Source organism: Scyliorhinus torazame, chromosome 28 (assembly GCF_047496885.1).
Source record: "Scyliorhinus torazame isolate Kashiwa2021f chromosome 28, sScyTor2.1, whole genome shotgun sequence".
Classification (NCBI taxonomy): Eukaryota; Metazoa; Chordata; class Chondrichthyes; order Carcharhiniformes; family Scyliorhinidae; genus Scyliorhinus; species Scyliorhinus torazame.
Window position 1 is genome coordinate 10,840,367 of NC_092734.1, and position 22,881 is coordinate 10,863,247.

General features: G+C 46.8%; 1 protein-coding gene across 3 annotated transcripts in view; it reads right to left on the bottom strand.

Moving 5' to 3' along the window:
- ascc1 (activating signal cointegrator 1 complex subunit 1) overlaps positions 1 to 22,881 on the bottom strand; it is a 79,190-nt gene that overhangs the window by 15,873 nt on the left and 40,436 nt on the right. For all 3 annotated transcript variants that reach the window (XM_072491459.1, XM_072491456.1, XM_072491457.1), the window contains 2 exons: positions 9,874 to 9,993; positions 1,402 to 1,526 (listed from right to left, as the gene is read on the bottom strand). In XM_072491459.1, the coding sequence (XP_072347560.1) occupies positions 1,402 to 1,526; positions 9,874 to 9,993 (245 nt within the window). The remainder of the gene's footprint in view (positions 1 to 1,401; positions 1,527 to 9,873; positions 9,994 to 22,881) is intronic.

Below are 22,881 nucleotides of genomic sequence, written 5' to 3' on the forward strand. Positions count from 1 at the left end.
ATTTCATCTGTTTGTTGGGGGCCTAAAACAAATAGGCAGCTCGACACTGATATCAGCATCCAACCCCTCGCCCTCTCCAGCAAACCACAGAATAAGATTGTGTGTCTTATCTATGTACCGGAGGAGCTGAAGGTACATATTTTGGGCTATGTTAGCCTACTTAATACACGTACCGCCTGAATTAATCCGTGCAGCACAGCAAAGTACGATGTGAAATAATTTATTTGACAAGAGCCAGAGTGCGCAACGTGGATTAGGACGAGCTTGTGCAAAAGGAAGGTTCACTCTTACTAGCATTTTTAATGAAACCCTAAACGATTCGGGCAGAATTTTCACAAACTCTCTCTCCAGAAACATGGCTGAGTTTTTAAAAGGCGTAAAGCCGTTTAAGTACATTTAAATGTACTAAATGTACTAGACTCCTCAAATACTCTCCCTCTGACTGATCTGTTCCCTGTAAGAACACTATTCACGACGCCCTGTGCTGCTCTTGCTCATGTATTTGCTTTGTTTGGCCCCTTGTTCCGCACTGTAACCAATCACTGTTTGTCGATGTGACATTTGTCAATGTACGCTGTCAATTATTCTTTTTATCTACTATATGCCTACTGTGTACGTTCCCTTGGCCGCAGAAAAATACTTTTCACTGTTCTTCAATACATGCTGACAATAAATCAATCAACTAACGGAAATAAACATGATCACGTCACCGGCGGGAGGTGGAGAAAATCTGAAACCCATAGCTTGCCGGTGGAAATCCTGTTCTGGCCCTCTCGCGAGATTTAATGGCCATAATAGGATTTGTGTCTGTGACGAAAGGAGCTGCTAGCTCTCTCCCTATGTCTTTCTGCATTTGTTGAGACTTCATGACACATAAGCCATTAAGGAAGCAAGGGTAACACTTCAGCTGCAAGCCCCACATCAGAACTGAAGCGTGACTGGGAAGTGAAGCGCACTGTCCGATAGGAAATTGAAGACAATTGCTAGGAAATGGAGAAAGAGCAAGGGAGTGAGATTGCTCTTCAAAAGGCTTGACTCAGAGTCAATGTGCCGAGTGGCCTCCTTATTGTTGGGATTCTATATCTGAAATAGTAACTTGCCTTTTCTAACTGCAGATGTTGATCCAGATGTTGTGAAGCAAGTTTATAGCAGTACCGTTAACTCTTAAGGGGTTAATATAATGATCTATGGGTGGGTGGGGTTGTGGGCTTGGGTTGGGTGCTCTTTCCAAGGGCCGGTGCAGACTCGATGGACCGAGTGGCCTCCTTCTGCACTGTAAACTCTAAAACAAAATGTTACGCGCTGGCATGTTGAAATTCTTTTGGTGCATGGATGAGTATTGGTCACACTGGGTGTGAATGGAGTGCCGTGAGTGGAGTGGGATGAGTATTTCACATATACCTGTTGGGTCCCTTCTGAAAACGGTGTTCATCAAAGTAGCATGGAGTTTCACCTTGTCCCATTCCTTCTCCATCATCCCAGAGGCAACAAATCGCTCCAGTAGCCCATCTGCAATCTGTTGCAATCTATGCACAAAGGAATAATAGATTATAGAAACACTATAGTAACATGCACCTAAACCAGGTGATGGCAAATTCATGTTTCACAGCAGCCTACCTCCCCCACAGTTGGATTTGGTCAGCTGTTCTTTCAAGGTCCACCCCACCCCCCAATTCTGCTGGGGGGTAGAAAGAAGACGAGGGCGTAAGGAACGAACCATTGTCCATTTCACCCAAAAGCCTGTGAGCTTTGCATCATTAACCAGTATGGAAACAAAACGTCTCCACCGCTATTTCGTGGGACAAAGGAACTGGAATCCGTTGTTAAGCCCATCAAGACTTCCTTGCACTTTGTTGACTATGGCGTGCTTAATCTTTTAACCCCAATTCTCTGCCTTTTCGCCATAAACCTGGAAGATCATTGCTTCCGCAAGGATCGCTTTTACTTGCATGTTGTAGTCTAAAGCTATGGATGGTGAAGGTCAAAGCTCGAATGTCCTTTCCATCACATGGCTGACCTGGAATCTGTGGTTGATTTCACTCTGACCTCCTAGAACATTTGATTCAGTTGTATCATGATGCTACAGAGAAGATTTTTTAAAAATTGGATGTGAGCATCGCTGGCTGTCACCTATTGCCCATCCCTAATTGCCCTCGAGAAGGTGGTGGTGAGCTGCCTTCTTGAACTGCTGCAGTCCCTACGGTGTAGGTACACCCACAGTGCTGTTAGGGAGGAAGGACCAGGGTATAGACCCGGCGACAGAAAAGGAATGGCGGTATATTTCCAAGTCAGGGAGCAGTGCGGTGGCGCACTGGTTAGCACTGTTGCCTCACGGCGCCGAGGTCCCAGATTCGATCCCGGCTCCGGGTCACTGTCCATGTGGAGTTTGCACATTCTCCCCGTGTCTGCGTGGGTTTCACCCCCACAATCCAAAGATGTGCAGGGTAGGTGGATTGGCCACGCTAAATTGCCCCTTAATTGGAAAAACTGAATTGGGTACTCTAAATTACTTTTTAAAAAGTAATGGTTTGTGGCTTGGGAGGGGAACTTGAAGGTGGTTGTGTTCCTTTGCATCTGCTGCTGTTGTCGTTCTAGATGGTAGAGGTCAAGGGTTTGGAAGGTGTTGTCAAAGGAGCCTTGGTGAGCAGTTGTGGTGTATCATGTAGATGGTACACACGGTTGCCAATGTGCATCGGTGGTGGAGGGAGTGATTTGTTTGTGGATGGGATGCCAGTCAAACGTGTTGCTATGTCCTGGATGGTGTTGTTGGAGCGGCACTCACCCAGGCAAATGGAGTGTATTCCATCACACTCCTGACTTGTGCTTTGAAGATGGTGGACAGGCTTAGGGCAGTCAGGAGGTGAGTTAGTCGCCGTAGGATTCCTTGCATCTGACCTGCTCTGATAGCCACAATATTTACATGGTTGGTCCAGTTCAGTTTCTGGTCAATGGTAACTCCCAGGATGTTGGTAGTGGGGGAATTCAGCGATGGTAATGCCATTGAATGTCATGGGGCGATGGTTAACTTGTCTCTTGATGGAGATTATTATTATTACATCCCCACTTCTGATCTAATGATTGAGATGGTGACTGATGAAGCAGCTGAAGGTGGGTCGGCCGAGGACATGACCCTGAGGAACTGCAGTGGTGAGTCATATAAAACAGGCATGTCCCAGGTAAACTTCCTGCTTATATTGGCTGTGGCTCATAGATTCCATGGAATCCCTACAGTGCAGAAGGAGGCATTTGGCCCATCGAGTCTGCACTGACCCTCTGAAAGAGCACCCTATTCCCCTGTAACTCCACCTAACCTGCACATCTTTGGACTGTGGGCGGAAACCAGAGCTCCCGGAGGAAACCCACGCAGGCACGGGGAGAACGTGCAAACTCCACACAGTCACCCAAGGTCGGAATCAAACCTGGGTCCCTGGTGCTGTGAGGCAGCAGTGCTAACCACTAGATTAGGGTACATTAATTGATCTCAATTCTCAAAATTGACTTCTAGACTCAAACTTGTTTTCTTCCCAATACATTGAGACGGAGACGTCAATCATGGCTCAGCGGGTAACCTTTTTGTCTCGGAGTTGGAAGGTTGCAGGTTCAATTACCACTCCAGTGACTTGAGCTGAAGGAGTGTTCTGCTGATGGAAATTCCCTCTTTCACAGGAGATGACAAACCATGGACCCCCTCAAGTGGCCAGAACAGACCCTATGACAATATTCTGACGAAAGGCAGGATAGGGAGGATAAAGGACATATGGATGATAAGGGAATAGTATAGATGGGCTTTAGAGTGGTTTCACAGGTCGGTGCAACATCGAGGGCCGAAGGGCCTGTACTGCGCCGTAATATTCTATGTTCTATGTTCTACAGTGATGTCTTGAAACTGAGTCCAAGAAAAACAAACAGACGGTTCACTTGACATCAACTTAGGCAACAGAAAAACAAAATATTCCGTGTCCAATCAAACCTTGCAAAGTGCCGTGTAGGGCGCACGGTAGCATGGTGGTTAGCACTAGGGCTTCATAACGCCAGGGTCCCAGGTTCAATTCCCAGCTTGGGTCACTGTCTGTGCGGAGTCTGCACGTTATCCCCGTGTCTGCGTGGGTTTCTTCCGGGTGCTCCAGTTTCCTCCCACAAATCCCAAATGACGTGTTGTTAGGTAATTTGGACATTCTGAATTCTCCCTCTGTGTACCCGAACAGGCGCCAGTGTGTGGCTACTGGGGGCTTTTCACCGTTACTTTATTGCAGTGTTAATTACTTGTGACAATAAAGATTATTATTATTAAGTTCTCCTCAATAACATCTGGGGACCTGTACTAAAATTTGGAGAGCTGCCCCACAGATGTCTCAAGCAGCAGCCTGATAATAGTCACATTCACGCAATGGTACCTTTAAGCCAATGTAAGGTACTTGTGCACAGTGGCAGCAGTATGCGCTATTTAGAAGGTACACTGCAGCAATTTCTCAAGGCTCCTTTGAGGGCAGGCCCAAGCCCATGACCGTTACCGCCTAGAAGAACAAGGGCAAGAGGTGCATGGATCGCCCCCAACCTTCGGGTTCCGTTCCATGTCACAGACTATCCTGACTTGGAAATCTATCACTGTCCTTCACTGCCGCCGGTTCAAAATCCTAGCACTTGCTCCGAAACATCGGTGTGGGCCCCCAAACCACTCAGATTTCAGCGGCTGAAGAAGGTCGCTCACCACCACCGTTTCAAAGGTGACTAGGGACGGCAATAAATGCTGGTTTTGCTGGCGATACTCACACCCCGCATGGGAATAAAAAACACCAACACACACACTGCACTTATAAATCGATATAAACAGTTCCAAACTCAGGTGCATTCTAAAGGACATGGCTGAAACAGTCTGTCAGCAACACGAGTAACGTTGCTTTCAGTAGAAAAAATGTCCCACAGATGCCATGATCACAGTACGAATACCCCCAGCAAAATTGATGACTTGATCCGGTGGGTGGACAAAGCAAGGTGGAAGGTATTTTTACAGCGTGGCGAGTTACTGCGGAGGAGCAGCCCCTCAGCAATTCCGAGTCCCAGGTCGGAAACGCAGCAATCTCTCCGGCCACCTGACTGGTAAGGGGATGGGCAAGCAGCAATACCGAAAAAGCAACGTGGGACCCAGAGGTTGCAGCCAACCAGATTTACCGTTCCATCACACAGAAATCCCTGGAGTAGAGAGAGATTCTGATCAGCAAGGCATGTGGAACAGCAAAGCTATTAGGTAGGTGACAATTACTTCCATTTTCCATGTAAATAAGCAACTATCAACAGGATGCCTTTTATCATTGCCTGACCCATAATTCCCTGCATTACACTGGGGAGCTATTGCTAAAACAGTACATCGTGCTGTCCGGTAATGCAGTGAACATTAAACTACCGTACGGGATGACATCTCCACAGCAATTACAACAGTTGTTTGGAATTTGTGCCTCTCAGACCTGGGATCTCAATTGCTGAGAGTCCAAACATAAGCAGAGATATTTCAGAGCAGGAATTATCCCACAGGAAAGGAAACAGTCAGGGATCCCGATCAGTAAATTACAGATTTATGGCAGTCTTCAGCTCGGGTCCTCTCATACTCGCAGGTGGGAAGGGGGCGAGGGTGGAGAGACCTGATGGCATACGACAATCTCTTTCTTTATAATTTAGAATACCCAATTAACTTTTTCCAATTAAGGGGCAATTTAGCATGGCCAATCCACCTACCCTGCACATCTTTGGGTTGTGGGAGGCGGAACCCACGCAAACACGGGGAGAATGTGCAAACTCCACACGGACAGTGACCCAGAGCCGGGATCGAACCTGGGACCTCGGCGCCGTGAGGCAGCAGTGCCAGCCACTGCACCACCTAGGCATACGATAATCGCAACACTTACTTGCCCTATATGTTACAAGGAGCGTGTTTGCATACTAGTACAAATCAATATCACACGTGTGTGTTTCAATTCTAAACAACTGCCTTGATTTTTGCGTCCTCAGCTGGCAGTCTGGTTTAAGTGGGTGTTTGCAACACATTTTGATAGGTTTCACTTCCTTCAAGACCAACTTTTAGCCAACTTCTGTGCCGTTCACTCAACAGCCCTGAATAAATAAAGCCAAGGCCCATGATTTGCAGCAAGACCAAGAGGAAACCACAAATGTAAAGTAAAAACAGAAAACTCTGGAAATATACCAAGTGATCAGTAGGTTCAGACTGGTCTTTTCTCATCCTCACAGACCTGCTGAGTACTTCCCCTACCGTTCTGCTCCGTCGCAATGTCATGAGATTCAGGGAATTTTACCAGCCTTCCGAAAAATATGTTTCACTGCTCTGATTGTCGGCACCCCTCATACCCCGCAAACCCATTCCCATGCAAACCAAAGACCAACAGCCTTGGTAATGACCGTGGACCAATTAGAAAAATACAAGGGGAAAAAAAATCACCGCAAAGCGCTCGAGACATTCAATGGTTGTGAAAAACGCTATATAAATGCAAGTCTTTTTCTTCTCCTTCGTCACAAGTCCAGATGAATTATTTTGAATTGCAGTGGCAGCCGGGGAACCCAGTCACTATTCACGGAATTTCGCAGCACTGGAATAGGCCGTTCCGTCCGGCCTCTCTGTGGTAGCTATCCAATTAGTCCCACTCACCTGCTCTGTCCCCAGAGCGCCGCAAACTTTTCCCTTCCCTCTGGCAAATTATTACTCGATCTGCTTGTCGACTGGTTTAACCAGGTTGGTAAAGGCAGCCTTGAGGAGGAGGTGAAAGAATATGTCCGGGATAATTTCCTGGAACAGTATGTAATGGAACCTACAAGGGAACAAGCGGTCCTAGATCTGGTCCTGTGTAATGAGGCAGGATTGATTAATGATCTCATAGTTCGGGATCCTCTTGGAAGGAGCGATCACAATATGGTGGAATTTAAAATACAGTTGGAGGATGACAAGGTAAAATCAAACACTGGTGTTTTGTGCTTAAACAAAGGCGATTACAATGGGATGAGAGAAGAACTAGCTAAGGTTGACTGGGAGCAAAGACTTCATGGTGAAGCAATTGAGGAACAGTGGAGAACCTTCCGAGCGATCTTTCACAGTGTTCAGGAAAGGTTCATACCGACAAAAAATAAAGACGGTAGAAAGGGGAAAAATCGACCGTGGATATATAAGGAGGTGAGGGAGAGTATCAAATTGAAGGAAAAAACATACAAAGTGGCAAAAATTAGTGGGAGACTAGAGGACTGGGAAGTCTTTAGGGGACAACAGAAAACTACTAAAAAAGCTATAAAGAAGAGTAAGGTAGACTATGAAAGTAAGCTTGCTCAGAACATAAAAGCAGATAGTAAAAGCTTCTACAAATATATAAGACAAAAAAGCGTGGCTAAGGTAAACATTGGTCCTTTGGAAGATGAGAAGGGAGATTTAATAATAGGAGACGGGGAAATGGCTGAGGAGCTGAACAGGTTTTTTGGGTCAGTCTTCACAGTGGAAGACACAAATAACATGCCAGTGACTGATGGAAATAAAGATATGATAGGTGAGGACCTTGAGATGATTGTAATTACTAAGGAGGCAGTATTGGACAAGCTAATGGGGCTAAAGGTAGGCAAGTCTCCTGGCCCTGATGGGATGCATCCCAGAGTGTTAAAAGAGATGGCTAGGGAAATTGTAAACGCACTAGTGATAATTTATCAAAATTCACTAGACTCTGGGGTGGTCCCAGAGGATTGGAAAGTAGCAAACGTGACACCACGGTTTAAAAAAGGTCGGCAGAAAGCGGGTAATTATAGGCCGGTAAGCTTAACTTCGGTTGTAGGGAAAATGCTGGAATCTATCATTAAGGAGGAAATAGCGGGGCACCTGGAGGGAAATTGTCCCATTGGGCAGACGCAGCATGGCTTCATAAAGGGTAGGTCGTGTCTGACTAATTTGGCAGAATTTTTTGAGGACGTTACCAGTGCAGTAGATAACGGGGAGCCAATGGATGTGGTATATCTGGATTTCCAGAAAGCTTTTGACAAGGTGCCACACAAAAGGTTGCTGCATAAACTAAAGATGCATGGCATTGAGGGTAAAGTGGTAGCTTGGGTAGAGGATTGGTTAACTAACAGAAAGCAGAGAGTGGGGAAATTGGTGTTTCTCTGGTTGGCAACCTGTAACTAGTGGGGTCCCTCAAGGATCAGTGTTGGTCCCGCAGTTGTTCACAATTTACATAGACGATTTAGAGTTGGGGACCAAGTGCAATGTGTCAAAGTTTGCAGACGACACTAAGATGAGTGGTAAAGCAAAAAGGTCAGAGGATACCGGAAGTCTGCAGGAGGATTTGGATAGGTTAGGTGAATGGGCGAGGGTCTGGCAGATGGAATTCAATGTTGCCAAGTGTGAGGCTATCCATTTTGGGAGGAATAACAGCAGAATGGATTATTATTTAAACGGTAAGATGTTAAAACATGCTGCTGTGCAGAGGGACCTGGGTGTGCTGGTGCACGAATCGCAAAAAGTTGGTGTGCAGGTGCAACAGGTGATTAAGAAGGCTAATCGAGTTTTGTCTTTCATTGCTAGAGGGATGGAGTTCAAGACTAGGGAGGTTATGCTGCAATTGTATAAGGTGTTGGTGAGGCCACATCTGGAGTATTGTGTTCAGTTTTGGTCTCCTTACCTGAGAAAGGACATATTGGCACTGGAGGGAGTGCAGAGGAGATTCACTAGGTTGATCCCAGAGTTGAGGGGATTAGATTATGACGAGAGGTTGAGTAGACTGGGACTGTACTCATTGGAGTTTAGAAGGATGCGGGGGGATCTTATTGAAACATATAAAATTATGAAGGGAATTGATAGGATAGATGCGGGCAGGTTGTTTCCACTGGTCGGGGAAAGCAGAACTCGGGGGCATAGCCTCAAAATAAGGGGAAGTAGATTTAGGACCGAGTTTAGGAGGAACTTCTTCACCCAAAGGGTTGTGAATCTCTGGACTTCCTTGCCCAGTGAAGCAGTTGAGACTCCTTCTTTAAACGTTTTTAAGAAAAAGATAGATACCTTTCTAAAGAATAAAGGGATTCGGGGATATGGTGTACGGGCCGGAGAATGGAGCTGAGTCCACAAAGATCAGCCATGATCTCATTAATCATAGAATTTACAGTGCAGAAGGAGGCCATTCGGCCCATCAAGTCTGCACCGGCTCTTGGAAAGAGCACCCGACCCAAGGTCAACACCTCCACCCTATCCCCATAACCCAGTAACCCCACCCAACACTAAGGACAATTTTTGGACACTAAGGGCAATTTATCATGGTCAATCCACCTAACCTGCACATCTTTGGACTGCGGGAGGAACCGGAGCACCCGGAGGAAACCCACGCACACACGGGGAGGATGTGCAGACTCCGCACAGACAGTGACCCAAGCCGGAATCGAACCTGGGACCCTGGAGCTGTGAAGCAATTGTGCTATCCACAATGCTACCGTGCTGCCTAAATGGCGGAGCAGGCTCGAGGGGCCAGATGGCCTACTCCTGTTCCTAGTTCTTATGTTCTTATGCTTCCACCACCCTTTCAGGCAGCGCAGGCCAGACCATAAGCACTTTTGCTGCAATTGTACCCAACAAGGTTTTCCAAACAGCTACAATATGAACAGGTGCTTTCTGCTTGTAGCCACTGATTGGTGCAGACCATTGGACAGAAAATTAGGAGATGCTTGATTACTGGGTGGGAGAAAGGGAGAGCGGGAGGGTGTATTTATCTCAACATCCATCAAATACCGATTTATACTAATTTATTTCAACATCCACGGCCTAGACAGGAAACCAATCCCAACTCGGCCTTCCCCGGAAACCACATAGCGACAGAATGAACCGTCAGGTTCTTCAGCACTTACGCGTCCGATTCATTCTTCATTTGAATCTTTCCATAAAGTACATCGACCATACTTGGGTCATCATTCATGTATTCAATCCCTTGCATCCTCACGACCAGCGGCTTTCCATCAGCAAGTTTACTGGAAGAGAAGGACCATTGCAAGGCAGTCAGATGCCAAGTAAAACACTCAACAGAGGTAAAGCCACAGCAACTGCTCAAAGACTGGGATATCAGACTTAAACAAGAGAGTCGCACCCCAAGAGCATCAGAAAACAAAACATACAAAAGCGGGTCATGAACTGTTTAACACGCTGGACCTGAACAGGCCACAAACAAACAAATGGGAAAAGCCATTTGTCCTTCAATGTCTTTGACTTCATCGACTTACCTGGTAAGTCGACTCAATCATCTACCATTGGATATTTTACAATATCAATTTTAATTTCCTTTACACTCATTTAAATGTGCCTCCTCATCTTCTATTAACATTGGCATAGCATTCAAAGCTCTCTCACCTTCATTGGCCGGGGCATTGATTATAAGAATTGGCAAGTCATGTTGCAGCTGTATAGAACCTTAGTTAGGCCACACTTGGAGTATAGTGTTCAATTCTGGTCGCCACACTTCCAGAAGGACGTGGAGGCTTTAGAGAGGGTGCAGAAGAGATTTACCAGAATGTTGCCTGGTATGGAGGGCATTAGCTATGAGGAGCGGTTGAATAAACTCGGTTTGTTCTCACTGGAACGAAGGAGGTTGAGGGGAGACCTGATAGAGGTCTACAAAATTATGAGGGGCATAGACAGAGTGGATAGTCAGAGGCTTTTCCCCAGGGTAGAGGGGTCAATTACTAGGGGGCATAGGTTTAAGGTGAGAGGGGCAAGGTTTAGAGTAGATGTACGAGGCAAGTTTTTTACGCAGAGGGTAGTGGGTGCCTGGAACTCGCTACCGGACGAGGTGGTGGAAGCAGGGACGATAGTGACATTTAAGGGGCATCTTGACAAATACATGAATAGGATGGGAATAGAGGGATACGACCCAGGAAGTGTAGAAGATTGTAGTTTAGTCGGGCAGCATGGTCGGCACGGGCTTGGAGGGCCGAAGGGCCTGTTCCTGTGCTGTACATTTCTTTGTTCTTTGTTGTTCTTTTGTGCTTTATATGCCTCTGAGGTTCACCCCTTCAACCTTCCTCTTAATGTGTCAGCCTTGGACAATTGTACCACTTTCACATCGGTGACACAAAGCTGTGGGCTCAATAGATTTGATCACACAATCCAGGCTGACCCAGCAGTGCGGTACGAAGGGAGTACTGCATTGCTGGAGGTGCCATGTTTCAGGCGAGATGTTAAACTGAGGCCCAGTCAGCCCTCTTTAGAGGGAGTGAACAATCCCACGGATCTATTTGAAGAAAAACAGGGGAGTACTCCCGGGGTCCTGGGCAATATTTATCTGTTAACCAACACTACTATACTCATAGTCATACAGCACAGAAACAGGCCCTTCGGCCCACCATGTCTATGCTGACCATCAAATACCAATCTACACCAATCCCATTTACCAGCACTTAGTCCGTCGGTCATTATCACATTGCTGTGTGTGAGAGTTTGGCATGTGAAAATTGGCTGCACGTCTTCTACACTGAACCAGTGGTTAGATTCCAAAAGTCATTCATTAGAAACATAGAAACGTTTTGGGACATTCTGAGATCACGAAAGGTGATGTGTTAATGCGTGTTTTTCTTCATCTCTACTAAATTGCCACCTACTCTTTATTTTTAGCACTGTCCTTTTACTGTTGAAACCACGCTCATTGCAGCTCAGTTCACCCTCTTCAATGCATACACAAAAGAGTGGCAGTCAATGCAAAGTACAAAATTAACAAAAGACTTGCACATCCTTTGAATCATTCTCTTGTACGTGTCATTATGGATCACAGAATTTACAACACAAAGGTGTGAAATCTGGTGATAGCTCTTCAATGGTCTTGTCTATTCTAATCACATTTTCCTGCCCTTTCCCCACAACCTTTTTATATTCTTATTGATCGTATGCTTACCAAATTCCCCTTAATAGGTTGGCCGGACATGCTCAGCTGGTCAGTGCGTTGTGTTTAAACTGAGTGGGATCACTGCAATGGCCATTCAAGGTGCTTCCACTACTGCCACGGATTAATGCCATTGTTCCTGAAATCCTCAGGGATTCCCCTGCACTGTCTCCCAGGAACAAAGGATTTAGGAGCAGGAATAGGCCCTTCCGCCCTTCAAGCCTGCTCCACCATTCAATAAGATCTGATTTGATCTGACGGTGATCTCAACTCTACTTTCCCATCAGTACCCTCGACTCCCTTGCCTCTCAAAAATCCAGGACTTTATACGTTTCAGTAACATGACCTCTCATTCTTCTAAACTCCAATGGGTAAACTAAACTAAATTAAACAGGTTAAGGTCCAACCTTTCCCAAAGCAGGTGTAATTTCCTAGGAGGCATGTTGATTGCCTGTTCCCTAATTTCTAATGGAAATTTCAAGGTAGTTTCATTTCCCCATTAAATGCAGCGGTAATCGTTGAAGGATCTAAACCCACCTGCCCTCATATCAATCAAATTACTGCATGCAATTGGAGTATCAGTGCGTGGCAAAGCATGAAAATAGGAGGTTTACAATGTTTTGTTTTCACAGTTTTAAAGTCATTGAGTATCAGAATATATACCACCTGGATGTGATGTTTCATTTAAGCTCCTGTAAGATTCAGGTTACAGGGTATTATTGATCGGGTTCCCTCTTGCTGAATGTCAGAGTCTCGCCAGGTCCTTTGCAATATCCTGAACGTCTATCACACAATAATCATAACCCAGTAAACCACTGCAGAGCGATTAAGAATCAGAGCACGTTGCGAAATCCAACATGCTGAAAAGACATAGCCTGATAACGTCGCATAAGACCCAACTGGCCTCATTTGCCTCCATCACAGTACACCCGGTCCTCTCCCCCAAGCACTGATCAGCTTTGTGCGTCTCGGGTGCACTGCAAGACCCAAAATGCAGGGAAGCTCCTGTGAATGGACTGGACTGGACTGCTCATAATAAACAAATTTTATTCGGATCATTACAACAGTGCGTACCCTTCAAAAAGTAGTTAATTGGGGGTAAAGTGCTTTGGGACAGCCAGAGGTCATGAAAGGCGCTGTACAAATGCGATCTGCTTTTGCTTCAATTGCTGCTTTGACATTCCTCGTGTCACAGATGCTTTAAAGGTGCTTCCTGAAAGTCATCCACAGCATTCTTATCAGTGCAGAAAGAGGCCATTTGGCCCATCGAGTCTGCACTGACCCTCTGAAAGAGCATTCCACCCAGGTCCACACTCCCGCCCTCTCCCCACAGCCCTGTGCATTGATCATCTATGACCAATCCATCTAACCTGCACATGTGTGGGAGGAAACCTTCGCAGACACAACGAGAATGTACAAACTCCACACAGACAGTCACCAAAGGCAAGAATTGAACACCGGTCCCTAGGGCTGGGAGGCAGTGCTGAGCCCCAATGCCGCCAATGTATTTGAACATGCGTGTGTGTTAATAAATTCTATTTAAAATGAAAATAAAGTTGCCACAATCCCAGAGAACCATAAGCTGTCCTTGGGGGGGGGGGCGGCGCTGCTGGTTACTCTCCACATCACGAACCAGCCGTCCAGCCAACTGAGCTAAACCGGACCCCAATTTAAACCAACCCAGCGGTAAAGTTTTTTTACTTGCAAAGGAAAAAGTTAATTAATTTCACACAATTGCTCTGGAAGTTATTTTAGAAGCGATAATGTTACTAACATATACAAACAATGATTAGTTACAAATGAAGATAAAACGACACTTACAAATGTGAATCATGAATAACCCAAATTTAGGGGCAGCATGTGGCGCAGTGGTTAGCACTGGGACTGCGGCGCTGAGGACACGGGTTCGAATCCCGGCCCTGGGTCACTATCCGTGTGGAGTTTGTATATTCTCCGCGTGTCTGCGTGGGTCTCACCCCCACAACCCAAAGATGTGCAGGTTAAGACAAGATGGCCACCATTATCATGTGACCTGTACATCACTGCTGAGTCACTTCCTAGGCAAGTGGTAATGTCATTAGTCATACCTAGTGATCAAAAGGGTCAAGGGCTGTTCACACCTTTCGGTGCCTTATCAGTTTGCATCTTTTGGGGAAAAGCAATCAAGTCTATGAGTTTTTGTTTACTCTTTCAGAGCACTCGTTAGATTTTACGTGTATATATATGTCTGAGGAATGCATCATGGTCCCCTCAGAAGGCAAGAGAAAGATGACTGACATCCACACTAGTCCGGTAGTCTGGAGCCAATTTGAGAACATCTTTAAATTCAGTCAAAGGAATTTTAAAAATGTGACCCTCAGAACAGTTTTTCTAAAAACGTGTAAGATCATGAGTGCAGCACGGTAGCATTGTGGATAGCACAATTGCTTCACAGCTCCAGGGTCCCAGGTTCGATTCCCGGCTTGGATCACTGTCTGTGCGGAGTCTGCACATCCTCCCAGTGTGTACGTGGGTTTCCTCCGGGTGCTCTGGTTTCCTCCCACAGTCCAAAGATGTGCGGGTTAGGTGGATTGGCCATGATAAATTGCCCTTAGTGTCCAAAATTGCCCTTAGTGGGGTTACTGGGTTATGGGGATAGGGTGGAGGTGTTGACCTTGGGTAGGGTGCTCTTTCCAAGAGCCGGTGCAGACTCGATGGGCCGAATGGCCTCCTTCTGCACTGTAAATTCTATGATCTAATTTCTATGATCTATGAAGTGCACATCATGGATTATGCCATTCACACATTCTGATCTCAAATTGTCACTATCAGCACCCTTCTTAGCCACTATTTACATTCCCTTTGTCTTTTTTGTCCACGACATGTCGGTCTCCACCTATCGCCCCCCCCCCCCCCCCCCCCCCCCACTCCGCAACAGTATAAATCTGACCCCAGTTCCAGTTCTCGCTAGCTTTGGCAAAGAGTCACCTGGACTTGAAACGTTAGCTCCGTTTACTCTCTCCACAGATGCTGTCAGACCTGCTGAGTTTGTCCAGCATTTTCTGCTTTTGTTTCAGATTCCAGCATCCATGGTAATTTGCTTTTATCAATCATGGATTATTCTCCTTAACCATTTGTGCCCCATCTTCTGAATCTCTATACATAAAGTCCCTACAGTGCAGGAGGCCATTCGGCCCATCTAGTCTGTACTGTCCCTTGGAAAGAGCACCCTGTCTAGTAAACCCACCTAACCTTCTGGACACAAGGGGCAATTTAGAGTGGCCAATCCACCTAATCCGGTGGGAGGAAACCGGAGCACCCGGAGGAAACCCACGCAGACAGAGGGTAATAGTGGTTGAGGACCCACTTCTGAAAGGTAGTAGAAACAGAAAACCTGATCTGATTTATAAGCACCCGAAGTGCAGTAACCTGCAGAGGTATGGACAGGGGAATGGAATCATGCTGGGTGGCCCGTTTCTTCGGCCGGCGCAGATACCTGCTTCCATGCCTCCGTCCGTGCTGTGAGGCCTGTATAATTCTATTGAACCGGTCAGTGGGAGTCCACGAAAGTAACTTGGGAGAAATCTGACTGAAGGACACTCGTTCAGAGCACTTTGCACAGTCTGACACGTGGTAAAGAGGTGGGGATGGCAGTGAATTCCTTGAGATTTTCTCTCGCTTCGTCGCTGTGGGAACTGCGTTGAGGTTACGGTGACGGGGTGGGAAAAGCTCCAATGAAATACAGTCCACAAGCCCAGGTTTCAGCTAATGCACCTCCTATGTTACAATGGTGACTATACTCCAAAAGCAGTGCTAGATCGGCTGTGGAGCACGTTAGGAGTATACTAAGGTTATGGAAGGGGCTGTATGAATGTTAGGCTTTCCCTTCGTTATGATTAAACCTACATCTAAACTTCTGCTTACAAGCGATGGCTGTTCAGTTTATGCCACCAACTGGGAAAGAGCTGCTTGAGCAGACGAAACAGGACTGAGGCTTTCTGCAGGACTCCCCAGCAGACATGTTGGACTGATACAGAAAATTCCGACACGGGCCTGCGACTGCATCCCCGAGAGAACGGATTGCATTGTTCAGCGACATTGTCATTTACAAAAATAAGCAAAGGCATTGCAAAAAATAAAGCGTGCTGCAAAGGACTTCAAAGGCTGCAACTCGGTCTCTGAGATGTGCTAACATCCACAAATGGATGTCGATCGCATCTCGGCCTTTTGGCTAAGATGATCGTGAGGTCAGGTGCAGTGCCTGGATCTGGTAAGTCTCTCTTGTGGGGATCATGAATTGGATTCAATCTGAATTGCTTTTTGGAGCAGGCAAGGAGCTGAGAGCTCTGGCTATGTAAGTCTGATAAAGGAATCAAATCAATAATAATTAAATGTGTGGATGTAGTTCACTAGATTTGGAATGGCTCTGTGCAGTTCTAAACTTGTAGACTTCATCTTGCTGAAGATGATGATCCTATGGTCTTACTCACCATATTGGAATCTTCCATTTGCTGTTAGACAATTAAAACATTTTGTTTGAAGCAGCAGGTTATCTGGCAGCAGGAAAAAGGTCTTCCTAAAGTCTTAGATCAATGTTACCTTCCAACTTCAAAACCCGACAATTATCAAGATACCCTATGTCGCAGCAGTCATGGTGCAGCCTCCCTCCTTAACTCCTCTGCTGTCTTCGCTAGTTCTGACCACTCCATTCCTCTTGTGCACCTCTCTTCCACAGTCCACCTCCGAGGCACTGCTCTCTGCTCCCTACCTGGAGCACCGCTGGTCACTCCACCGGGTCCAATGGCTTCCTTTCCTGCAGAACATGTTTTACAACGCATCTGAAGTACAGCACCCTTGACGGTGCCGCACTCCCTTGGCACTGCACTCAATGGTTAGCCTAGAATAGGTGTTCCGACTCTGGAGTAGGTTTGAATCTGCAATCTTCCAACCTACAGATGAGAGTGCTGCCAAGTGAGGCAACATGGCATTTAAAAATAATAAGAGAAGCATGAAGGTAAGCAGAAAACTCAGGCAATTAAAAGATATGTATTTTTATTTAAAATATCTGAAACCGCTAAATAGACAAAGTCTGCAGGTTAGGTTTAATCGGATTTAAAGAAAATATGTCTTAAAAACAGGGTTTTTCTAAGAGCGGGTCATGACCTGCGGGGTGGTTGCAGTCGGGTCATGGAGTGATTGGTAGCGGCGTTCCTACGAGGGTCCCGATCCCGGAAGTAGCGCCCAACGGCCGCTACCGGCATTTTTATTGAGAATAGCGGCCGCTGCCGTCATTTAAATGATAAGGAAATTAGGGTGTGTGCAATCTTCCGGCCAGAGGTGGCAGCAGTGAGCAGGGCACACGCCCTGCACATACACTTGACACCAAGCACCCTGTATGTACGTGCTTTTGGCGCCAAATCACAGAGGAGAGCTTCTTCCATTTTCTAGCTGCTGGCAAGCGGGGCAAGAGGACTGTGAAGATGAATCGCTTTTCTAGCAAGTAAGAGATGGCCAGAGTCAGAACTAGGCAGTGTACTAACTGGCCAGGATCCCACAACAGAATCTGCTGGAGAGAGCTGAGCAGGAGAGTCCAGGGCAGGACAGAGCAGTGCTAGTGTTAGCTCTGTACAGAGCTCCGAGGCCTCTGGTTAACAACCTACAAAGAAGAAACTTAACTCAAGAACAAAGCAGTATAATGATGATTTCTTGAGGTATGGTTTTGTCAATTGTGCCAATGCAATTAAAGATGAAACGCCCATGTGTGTTATATGCAGGCAAGTACTGGCAATTGAGAGGAGAAGTTTCAGATTTTGAGACAGAAGTGGAGGGTAAAAACTTCCTTTTGAGGCTGAGACCCCAGCATCAGTTATTAACTTACAGCTGACTCCAAATGAAAAGATTACGCTGCCGTACCTGACCAGTGACAGCGCATTAAAAACACGGCAAAAGCCCATGAGGCTGTCAGCATTCTGGAGTAGTGTCTCCCAGGAGTATCCAGTGCTGAGTAAAACAAGCATTTCGTTGCTATTGTCCTTCACGACGACCTACATTGCGAGGTCGAATTTTCCATTCTCACAAAGATGAAAATGCCACAAATGCCCTCTCCTCCGGTGAACCTCATTGGAATGAGATTGTGAGGACCAAGCAGGCTCCCCTTTCACATTAAAGGTTAGCGAACCTTGGCATCTGTCGCGAAGGTCGGCCGGCTTGGGTTGCGGAGGTCGGCCAGCGCGGGTCGCGGAGGTCGGCCAGCGCGGGTCGCGAAGGTCGGCCGGCTTGGGTCGCGAAGGTCTGCCGGCTGGTAAAAGTGGGCCCAGGAAAGAAAGGTTGAATAACACAATCTTAAAATATTGTGATGCATTTCCTTAATTCTATGGAGGCAAATAAATGAGAAACAGGTGGAACTGTGCTTAACCTACTGCACGATTAACATTAATTACTTTACTTCTCGTTAGGGCTCATCATGTAAACCACACGACGCTTGCCTAACAAACATCAATTTAAGAGTGCGTCATAATCTCCTGAGAGATACTGTTCCAATCTTTCACTGGCCTTGGAAAGAAACTATTTAAAACTGTTTACTCAAGCAGGAGACTGAATACATTGGCACTCATTTGTATTCATGCCCTCTGGTGACTCTCAGCAGGCTTTGTTGCTTTATTACCGTTCGCACAACAGAGAGTAGTGAATATGCAACAGAAACACGAGGATGAATGTAGGACGAGTTCCTCCATAGCACTTAAAAGGCCTAAACACAACACGTGATTTGGAAATCTGTATGCCCCTTCATCTAGATATGCTGTAGATTCCTCTTCCCTTCCTGACTCCCCCAAACAAAATGTAGACGATCCAGCCTGGATAAAAAAAATAGTTTACCAATCCCCTGCCAACAGCTCGGCTGGATATAGAACTCAAGCCTCACCCTCTTATAATCTCCTTCACCACCTCCTAATAATATAACCCCTTGCAGAACCCATTACTCCTGTGTCACATGGATGGCACTGTGGCAGTGGTTAGCACTGCTGCCGCACAGTGCCAGGGACCTGGGTTCAATTCCAGCCTTGGAGTTTCCGTTTTCTCCCCGGGTCTGCATGGGTTTCCTCCGGGTGCTCCGGTTTCCTTCCACAGTCCAAAGATGTGCAGGTCCAGTGGATTGGCCATTCTAAATTGCCCCTTAATGTCCAAAGATGTGTAGGTCAGGTGGCGTTAAGGGGTCATGGGAATAGGGTGGGGGAGTGGGCCTAGGTTGCTCTTTCAGAGGGTCAATGCAGACTCGATGGACCGAATGGCCCTCTGGTCAAATGTAAAACAGGATGTAGGTTCTCCCACTACCCCCCAGCGACCGGCTGCAAGACCAGATTTTAACCATTCCCTCAACACAAATCACAGAATTTGTGGCAGGACAAACTCCTTCAGCCCCCCCATCTCGCCTTCGGGCATCAGGGAAGGCTGTGGGTTCCATGTGTGAGAAATATAGATCCCCTCCACCTGCTGTCTCAGCAGCAGCTAGAGTTCATCTAGTCTTTAATATTGTAAAACATTCCGAGACACATCACAGAAGAATTAGTGGACAAAATTTGAAATCCAGCCACATGGGGAGATATTAGGGCACGTGAATTAAACCTTGGTCAAAGAAGTAGGTTTTAAGGAGTATCTTAAAGGAGAAGAGGAAGAGGGGTGGAGTGGTTTAGGGTGGGGATTCCAGAGCTCTGGGCCATCGGAGCCGAAAGCTTAGCCAAAAGAATGGCTTCTTATTCTTTTCCATTTTTTAAATGCCTGCAATTAACTAAATTATTATTTATTTTTTATTTAAATTTTTTTCCAATTAAGGGGCAATTTAGCGTGGCCAATCCACCTACCCTGCACATCTTTGGGTTGTGGGGGTGAGACCCACGCAAACACGGGGAGAATGTGCAAACTCTACACGGACGGTGACCCAGAGCTGGGATCGAACCTGGGACCTTGGCGCCGTGAGGCAACAGGGCTAACCCACTGCGCCACCGTGCCGCCCAACGCAATTAACTAAAATGCATGACTTTTTCAAAACAATTCCCCCGAGTTACACTAATAATTTATTTTGTGTTACCTTACCACCGAGAATCTGTAAAGCTCTCCAGTTTGGAGGATTAATGGAGGTTTGCAAACTAAGATTCTGTAAAACCTATCACGAGTGTGACCAGCAAGCAGCTCATTCGTACTGCGTGCACAAATCTCCTTTGTTGAATAATCAGTCTTTCTTGCCTTGTAAAACAAAGCCCCAATTTGTTCCTGGCTTAAGGCAGCCCTGGTGTAATCATCCCTGCTTTAAAGGGGAAATCAATCTCTTAGCAGTGCTGTTGTTGTAAGGACACATTGCACCGCAGAGTGCCCCAGCGGACTCACATGCTCTGGGTCCCTCAGAGTGGCTTCATACTTACACTGGGTACCTGAGACAGCACTGATATTTTCAGGTGAGCCCGCAAATAGAAGAGTGAAAAACGTGGATGCGAAGCCAAACTATGCACACCCCCTGTAATGAATTCAGCCTTTGCAGAAATCTGGATAGCCATCGCCCTGAATTGTTTAGCATTATTCTCTCATTTTCAAAGGAATTTGCCTATTTATTCGTCACCTTGCATCTTAGTCCCAACAGACCCAAAGCAGATTGAATAGAAAGGGAGTGAGATAACTGTCATGAGGACTGGGCAGCACGGTGGCGCAGTGGGTTAGCCCTGCTGCCTCACGGCGCCAAGGTCCCAGGTTCGATCCCGGGTCAGTGTCCGTGTGGAGTTTGCACATTCTCGCTGTGTTTGCGTGGGTTTCGCCCCCACAAACCAAAAGATGTGCAGGGTAGGTGGATTGGCCACACTAAATTGCCCCTTAATTGGAAAAAATTAATTGGATAGTCTAAATTTTAAAAAAAAAACCCTTGAGAGGACCATGGGGGATTATTGATTGAACTCCCCGTGGGCTTCTTAGGATACGGGTTCCCGTGGTGAGTAGGGGTTTGTTAGCAGGACCTATAAATGGTCCTGGGTAGTCCTGGGCTGAGATGTTTGTTTCGTGTGCCGCGGTAGCAGCATTCCTTTCAGCTAAAAAATAGACCAATTTGGCCTTTCCGCACCTCCTGGAATTATTACACTGGCGACGCGGATCGAACATGGGTCTCTCAGCAGACATTTCTTTTTAAAAAATAAATTTATGAGTACCCAATTCATTTTTTCCAATTAAGGGGCAATTTAGCGTGGCCAATCCACCTAGCCTGCACATCTTTGGGTTGTGGGGGCGATACCCACGCAAACACGTGGAAACTCCACACGGACAGTGACCCAGAGCCAGGATCGAACCTGGGACCTCGGCGCCATGCGGCTGCAGGGCTAACCCACTGCGCCACCGTGCTGCCCCATAGCAGCTTTTTCAAAACTCCCTAACGACAACGCTGGCAAGAAACAAAGCAAAAAGAAAAATCCAGAAATGCCTTTGTTTGGGAAGCTCGAGTCTTATGATGCGGACGTGGAGGACTGGCCCCGGTATGCTGAACTCTTGTGCTACTTCGTCCCCATCAATAGCATCGGCATAAAGTAATCCTTTTGACAGCATGCAAGGCCCCGACATTCAGCATTCCAAAGAATCCCTGACACAAAAACATTCAATGAGTCTGTGGAAGTAGTAAAGAACCATTATGACCCAAAGCCATCCGTAATCCTCCAGCCTTATCGATTCAACACGGCTGAGAGGACCCCCAGGAAAACCCGTGACGGGAGGGGGGGGGGGGCTCGTACGGAAAGTCCGACTTTCCCAGTAAAGGCTCCATGTGCCTCACCCACCACCAACTCAAGATTCAGCCAGGACATTCTGGCATCTCGAAAGACAGTTGGATAACCTTAGAAGAACCAAGGAAGTCCCCAGAGGACTACAAGTGTTCGCCCAAGGACCGGCCCGGGCAAGGCTGCAAGAGTCAACAGTATGCATGCCGCCCAGGCCAGAAGCTAAAGCCACCTCAGGCTCGAGCCTTGTCTAACAGCCCTTAGAAGATGAAATGCTGCCACTAAATTGCATCTACACCTCTAAGATTGCCCTGATAAAGAGAACAGTCTTGCTCCCTAGAAATGGAGGTGGATACTGCCATCTCCAACATCGGGGAACATACCTTCTGGCATTTCCGGATGGGATCTTGCCCTTAGACCTGTGAAACACCAGAGCCGGGTTGGCCACATATACAGGGGAGCCATTGAAGATTAATAATAATAATCTTTATTAGTGTCACAAGTAGGCTTACATTAACACTGCAATGAAGTTACTGTGAAAAGTCCCTAGTCGCCACATTCCGGCACTGGTTTTCGGGTCCACAGAGGGAGAATTCAGAATGTCCAATTCACCTAACAAGCACGTCTTTCGGGACTTGTGGGAGGAAACCGGAGCACCGGCAGACATGGGGAGGAAATGCAGATTCCACTCAGACAGGGACTTATGTGGGAATCGAACCTGGGATCCTGGTGCTGTGAAGCAACAGTGCTAACCACTGTATGGGGACCACCATGACCCCGGTTACATCTGGGAAGCGGATGGCCCGACTCTCACTCATAGTTGTACGAGGATCAGGACCCAGACACTTGGGCAGAGTCTGGCTCCAGAGGGTCCAGATGGGTCAATGGTACCGAGAGAACCTTTTCGGATGCGGATAGATGTTATTCTCAGTTTGAAAAGGCTGTATTTTTGAGGTGAAGAAATTCCACCCACATCTACGGCAGACATTTCATAATCGTAACAGACCATAAACCCATGCTGGCCTTTTTTAAAGAGGATAAAGCGATTCCCCCCATCGCCTCAGCTTGAATTATACGTTGGGCATTATTGTTAGCGGCCTACGAATACTTTCTCGAGTATTGCCCAGGAATACACATTGCCATACGGATGGCCTGAGTCGCAACCTGCTGCCCAGAAGCTTGGGCCCTCTGCTGGCACTGCAAGAACTTGCTGGATACCTTGCCCTGAACCAGATTGAAATGTGGGCTCAGACGGGGTCTCA